Source organism: Otolemur garnettii, unplaced genomic scaffold (genome assembly GCF_000181295.1).
Source record: "Otolemur garnettii isolate 467f Iridium unplaced genomic scaffold, OtoGar3 scaffold00118, whole genome shotgun sequence".
Classification (NCBI taxonomy): domain Eukaryota; kingdom Metazoa; phylum Chordata; class Mammalia; order Primates; family Galagidae; genus Otolemur; species Otolemur garnettii.
The window spans coordinates 3,309,753-3,316,565 of NW_003852513.1; the positions used below are offsets into that span (position 1 = coordinate 3,309,753).

General features: G+C 35.0%; 1 protein-coding gene across 2 annotated transcripts in view; it reads right to left on the bottom strand.

Annotated features, from left to right (window-relative positions):
- The window catches only part of MAP3K7 (mitogen-activated protein kinase kinase kinase 7), a 76,510-nt gene that overhangs the window by 13,039 nt on the left and 56,658 nt on the right, over positions 1-6,813 (bottom strand). For both annotated transcript variants that reach the window (XM_023517704.1, XM_023517703.1), the window contains 2 exons: positions 2,404-2,465; positions 1,375-1,490 (listed from right to left, as the gene is read on the bottom strand). In XM_023517704.1, the coding sequence (XP_023373472.1) occupies positions 1,375-1,490; positions 2,404-2,465 (178 nt within the window). The remainder of the gene's footprint in view (positions 1-1,374; positions 1,491-2,403; positions 2,466-6,813) is intronic.

The window sequence follows — 6,813 nt, forward strand, 5'->3', positions numbered from 1 at the left end:
AAAAAAAAAGAAAAAAAGAAAAATAACACAACGTTTTCATCACATTCTACTTTTATACTTATATTTTGAATATGAATTGCAATCCTATTTAACTATATAGTCCAGGTAATACAATATTGCACTTTGTTGTTAATATTGCACAATATTGTTAAGCCACTAATATTTTCAAACATTTTCAGGAAAGATCCTTAAATCTCTTATAGTCTGATAAACTTCTTTAAGTTCCTTTTACTTGGAGAATATTAAGTAAGGTAAGGTTATTGGATATAAGTAACTAACGAAAAGTCTTCAAAAATAATTTCCTAATAATATTCCTCACTTTATTTAGAATTGATTGAATTTGCCATAGTTCACAACCCACATCCCAATCCACCATTTGTTTTCTCCAGCATAAAACTCTTCTTTCAAATGATTTTAAAGTATGACAAAAATGGAGGTTAAATATGTGTTAGAAAGATAGAGATTTTTTTTCAAGATAAAGTATCAAAAAAAAGAAAAGATAAAGTATCAGCAGTTCCACAATTACTGCTACAATTTCTTACTTAGGCTTATCTTTAAAATACCAAATTGATTTCATTTAAACCATTGTATTACTAAATTATGACAAAACTATTCTTTCTCTTTGAAGCACAAACAAAAATTTTCACAAATTACCTCAAAAAGTGAGAATTTTCATTCATTTAGATGAAAATAAATCAATGGGATCCTATTATACATATACAAAGTTGCCATGTTTGTCCCTGTTTTAGTTACCACTCATAAATCAGCTTCATAAATATAAAATTTCATGAGGGTCATGCTTAAGAAAACTGAAAACATACAAAAATATATATATACAATTTAAGAACTGTTAATTTAGTGGTATGGAAACTGGATTGAATTTCTTTATAAAGGAAGGAAGGTAGTTTCTGTAATTCTTAGAAAAACATGTACAGGTATCAAACTCCCCAGAAGAACACTCACAGGTGGGAAGTAAGGCTCTCTAACAAGGAATCCTGCTCTCCTAAACATGCACCTGGAAGAAACTTATCTACAGTCGTATTTCTACAATAAAGTACAACTGAAAGTTAGTAAATCATTTTACCCATGTTCAAGGAAACAATAAATCTTGGTAACAATAACTCTAAGCAGCTTTTACCTTTAAAATTCTGAGAACATAAAACATGTGTAGTCAAAAGGATTAAGTTTTGAATGAAAAACAGTCAAAGGATAGTTAAAACTTAAACATGAAAATGAAGCCTCCAAGTTGGGAATACACTTATGACTAATTTTAAAAATCATGAAGTCTTCATGTCTTCAAACAAAATTGCATCTTAACATGCCTTAAATTCAACATACTAATGTTTTTATTTTTATTCATAAAAGATAACTTACTTTCTCTGTAATAGTAATGCAATCTCTGTTTGAACTTTCATATATTCTTGCGCCATTTTACAATGCTGTTCAAACACTGCCATAGATTCTTTGGAGTTTGGGCACGGTGCTAGAGGCTGAAAATAATCAGGAATGTTAAAACATAATTAGAGCAAATTTTACATCTGGCTGGGAGTTCAGATAGAGCCTGTGATATATTTTTATAGCACTAAAGCAATGATCTTTAAAAATAAGTTTTAAAGTATGCCCTGGAAAACCTCAGTGTCCTTTCATCACAATTAGCTCAGCATTTAAATTTACTCTTGCTGTTTTAATACTTTCATTTTTTACAGAGAACTACAACTAGAAGACTACTTGTAGCCTCTGGTATGACATTTCAGGTTGCCAGACTGTATTATGCCAAAAGGTGTTTATGGCCCCCATATTCACGAGGAGCCACTGAAGGGTATTATTTACATTTTTAGTCACTATGAACATGAGAATATATCACAAAATGTGTTAGAAATAACTTATAGGATACACATAGACATTTTTTTGAGACAGGTGCAATGACATCATTGTAGCTCACTGTAACCCCAACTCCTAGGCTCCCAAGCACCTGGGAAGACAGGCATGAGCCTGGCTAATTTAAAAAAAATTTTTTTTGTAGAGACAGTCTTGAACTCCTGGCCTCAAGTGATTCTCTCAAAGTGGAGTTTTAGCTTTTAATGAACCAAAGTTAAAGAGTAAAAATGCTATGCTCAGTAGTCTTGAAGAAAGACATAAGGGATATTTTAACGTGATAGCCAGGAAAAAAAAATATTATTCTGCCAATTTTAAATTTGATTAACTTCAGATATATACTCAGTAGTGATTAAAGTATATTAAAAATGTAAGAAAAAGAGTAAATTTGACTTTTATAAGTTTAAAGAGGCCACAAAAGTATAAACAAATGAATATGAAATGATGGATTGGAACATAATTGTCAGCTTCAAAGATAAATTCCCTAAAAAAAAAAAAAAAAACTTCTACTGGGAAGAACCCCTTTACCTGCAGCTGGTGATCCAAGGTAAGGTAAGCCATTGGGATGGAGTTATCTGACCCATTGGTATCTGGAATTCAAGAATGTGTTGTATTTATTTTCTATCATAAATAATTATAAACAAAAAGCAAGAATGAATATATGAAATGCTTTTTTTCCCACTAAATTACATGTAAAATAAAAGTTGCTGCTACTGACAACAGTTTATTTTTGAATTCTAAAGAAAAAGAGGACACCCAATTATCAGATAATTAGAATGCAATTATATTCTCCTACCTAAAATTTAAGTTGGCTATAAACTGAATAGAAAACCATATATTAAGGCTTGTGAGCAGAAACAGTGATATGGGACCTTTATATTTTGAGTCTTTTGCTCAGTCCACTGAGCCAGCCCAGAGAGTTTGTGGGACCTTTACATAGTATTTTATATTTAGTCCTAATAGACTCTACTTAATCAAACCTCATACCTCTTTTTTTTCGTTATGGTACTAAGTTTTACACAAAGCTGTGTCAAGCAAGAGATACTTTTTCTCTTCTAGCAGATCATTTTCAATTTATCTAGATTCTAATGGGAGGCCCCTTCCATCTTGCCCTCCAGTGAGGGCATTGTAAAAAAAAAAGATCCCAAATATTGCTTTCCATGAAGTTAAAATTGTTTAAAAATACAGCAGAAAATAAGAAATGTTATTGATAAAAGCATGTTACAAATATGAATAGTATGGTAACGAAAAAGAGGTTTAGAACTGTGACTCAATGTCATTCCAAAAATAGTTAAATTGGTTAATTCTAACAACCAATCAACTCTATCAATCTATGTGAGCAAAAAGTGTTTGTTTATATTTTAAAAGAGACAAAACTGTTATACAAATTGATTGAGTGGCATGAGATGTTCTCTTCCAAACATGAACATTTAACAGAACAGGTCCAGAAATGAGAGTGAAGTCACATAGACCTTGCTATTTCAGAAGTAGCTGCTTTCCCACTGTTCGCAGAGAAAACATGAACTGAACGAGTGAGGTGATCAGTCCTTTCCTGACAAGTGACTTGGAAGAGCGGTGTGTGTAAAGGGAAGGTCAGGATGAACTGAGTAAAAAATGCAGACAGTATGATGGTTCAGCAACGTTAAGCCATTGAGAACGTGCTTGCAAGAACCTTCAAAAGCTAATTAGCTAACTCTGACCAAACAGACAATACACACGGCAGTGGCTGCTACCATGCTCAATCTTATTGCTACTAAGCGGAGGATTAGGAAGAAAGGGCAATGTTAAATAGTTGAATATGCATTTCAGACTGAAAAAGTAATGTTCATTAAATACTGCAGTGCAACGGAGGAAAAACAAACCCGTAGAGCCTTAAAGTGCTTATCCTAGTCATCTACAGTACTAACACAAACTTTTGAAAAGGCTAAACAAGAAATATACTTAATTTGTTATTTCTTCGACCAAGCCTCTCCCTACTCCCAATAGTAGTTTTTAAACTATGCTCCCAAATATTGCTTTCCATAAATTGAGATTGATCAAAAATGACTCAATAGGAAAAATTAAGTGTGTTTTTAAAAAAGTTTCCTCAAGTTAACATTCCATTCCTATTTTTCTTTCTTAAATCACTGATGCCTTACATATCTCACTATATTTGCATTCTGTACCTGTGTTTTAGAATTAAGTATAATGTGTCAATGTTGAACAGGAATTTGAAAGAGAAAAAAAGGTCCAAGGACTGGGCTTGTTGAATAATTAAAGCCCTTCCACAGTGAGGAACTTAAGTTTTTTTTTTTTTTTTTACAGCAAGTAGCCTTTTAGTTTTTATACCTATTATGCCATGAATTCACAGGGAAAAGATTTCAGCAGCTCCGGGAAAGGCCTTTCCATTGACTGTGACAAAGCTTGCTGTGCCTGTTGTGCCATGAATTTATGGGGAATAGGTCCCAGCACCTTATGGCCCAGTTCATTGATTCTCTGGGTTCTCCTGAGTGCTATACACTTATCATGCCATGAATTCATGGAGACTACATTCCAGCACCTTATACTCCTGTGCCATTGGTTCTCTTGGTTCTCCTGGGTGCTATGCTGTACACCTATTATGCCATGAGTTCACAGGGAATGGGTTCCAGGAGCTCAGGCTCCTTTCTGTTGGTTCTACAAAGTGGGCTTCTCTGGGTGGAGCAGGCTGGCTCAGTTGAACACAAGTACCTTTCTCTGTGGCTTCCTTCGTTTTCTGATCATTTTCTTTCACTCATTTCTGGAAGCTATCTTGGCTCTTAGTGTGCTTAATATGTTCAATATGAACATTAATCCTCTTGGCAAGAATCTTGCCCTTGTTTGTTTACAACAATGCCAACAGCATGTTGGGTGACATTGAGAACTCTTCCAGTTTTGCTGTGGAAACGTCTGTGTGGCCTGCCTTTTTGAACAATACCCATTCCCTTGATGTCTACAATATCCCCTTTCTTGTAGATTTGCATCTATGTGGCCAAAGGAATAACTTCATGTTTTCTAAGAGGCTTAGAGAACACGTATTGGGTACCTCTTCTCTCTCCCTTTTTTTGTCATTTTGGTGAATTACCGGAAGATGGTGTCTCCTGGAACTTAAGGTTTTTTTTTTTTTGCAGTTTTTGACCTGGGCCAGGTTTGAATCTGCCACCTCTGGTATAGGGGGTTGGCGCCCTACTCCTTTGAGCCACAGGTGCCACCCTGGAACTTAAGATTTTTTATTGAATTTTATCTTTTCTTTAACAGCAAGAAGTGGGATTTCACTTTCTCATTTATAAATTGAAATTGAGCTTCTAGGCTCTTTTAAAAGCAATAATTACAAGATAGCAAGGTTTTTAAATGAGATTTTTAAAAAATGTTTTAATTGTGAATCTAATCTAACCTCTTCTGAATGTCAAAACTCACAGTGGTTTGGTTAATGAGACAAATTCTCCTTTCTGCCCCCACAACACAATCCTTATTATCCCTCTGTATTCTATGAGGTGCATTCCCTTCAGTGACGCTGTCTTTTCCTTTCTACTTTATGACTACAGAATAAGTCTCAATATTTTCAAAAAAGTCAGGGACTATGCCAGCCTTTATTTAATTGATTTTTCTATTAACTAGTAAAATACCCAGCTTGTAACTGTAAATTTAGTAGTCTAATATATAGCATGATGAGTTTCTTTTCAATAAAGAAAAATCAGCATCACGACTTTAATCGGTTTGCAAAGAATGAGCCATGTCTGTTGTGTCCATCTTTGCAAAGCTCTAAGCCCAGGAAAAGCTAGTGAGTTTGCCCTCTGTGGTTCCCTGCATTGGGTTTGCTCTCTCACTAGATTCTGTCTTTCTTTAGATCCATTATAGGGTAAATAAAAACCGAAGAGCACTCCTAACATGCAGTAATTATTAACTTGTTATGCTTTCTAGTTTTCTCTGAAAATACACATAAATTTCTTTTATTTTAAATTTTAAAAATCTAATTAATTATGCTGTTTTAACTTATGTTTACAGTCAATTTTTTCCTGGGGCAGTGGGCCTTCTAAGGAAAAGCTTTTACCTTTCTGCTCCCTATGATTTATTACATTAGTTGTTTATTAATACTTTTCTTAGAAATACTGAAAAGCTGAAATAATTATAAAGAAACCAGTCTCAACTTTTAAAATATATTTAAAATTCCTTAAAAAATGGTAACAACACATTTACAGTGTATCTCACGGCAAAGACAACATTGAGCTGATGTTGCAACCTATCTGTAGCTACTGGCATTTAATGGTAATTTTAGGTACTGGAAAGGAAAACGATGAGACAGGAGTTGGGAGGTAAGGAATATACACGAAGTAGAAATATAACAGTTCTGTGACAGCTACTTAAGAAATATTGATTTTAATCCCATGAATTCACAATCTGCCATACTCGTGACTGCAAGTATAGATTAGTCTAGCCTCTGCTCTGCACACTGAGGACAGACCCACAATTTTTTTTTGGAGACAGAGTCTCACTCTGACACCCTTGGTAGAGTGCTGTGGGGTCTCAGCTCACAGCAACCTCAAACTCCTGGGCTTACACGATTCTCCTGCCTCAGCCTTCCAAGTAGCTAAGACTACAGGGGCCTAACACACTGCCTGGCTGTTTTTAGAGACAAGGTCTCAAACCTGTGAGCTCAGGCAATCCACCTGCCTCGCCTCCCAGAGCACTGGGATTATAGGTGTAAACCACCACACCTGGCCCAAGATCCCACAAATTTTAACGACCAGCCTGAGCTAGAGTGAGACCTTGCCTCTTAAAAAAAAAAAATAGCCAAACTTTGTGGTGGGCACCTATAGTCCCAGGTTCTCAGGAGGCTGAGGCAAGAGAATTGATTGATCCCCAAAATTTGAGATTTCTGTGAGCTATGACACCATGGTACTCTACCGAGGGTGACAGAGTGAGACTCTGACTAAAAAAAAA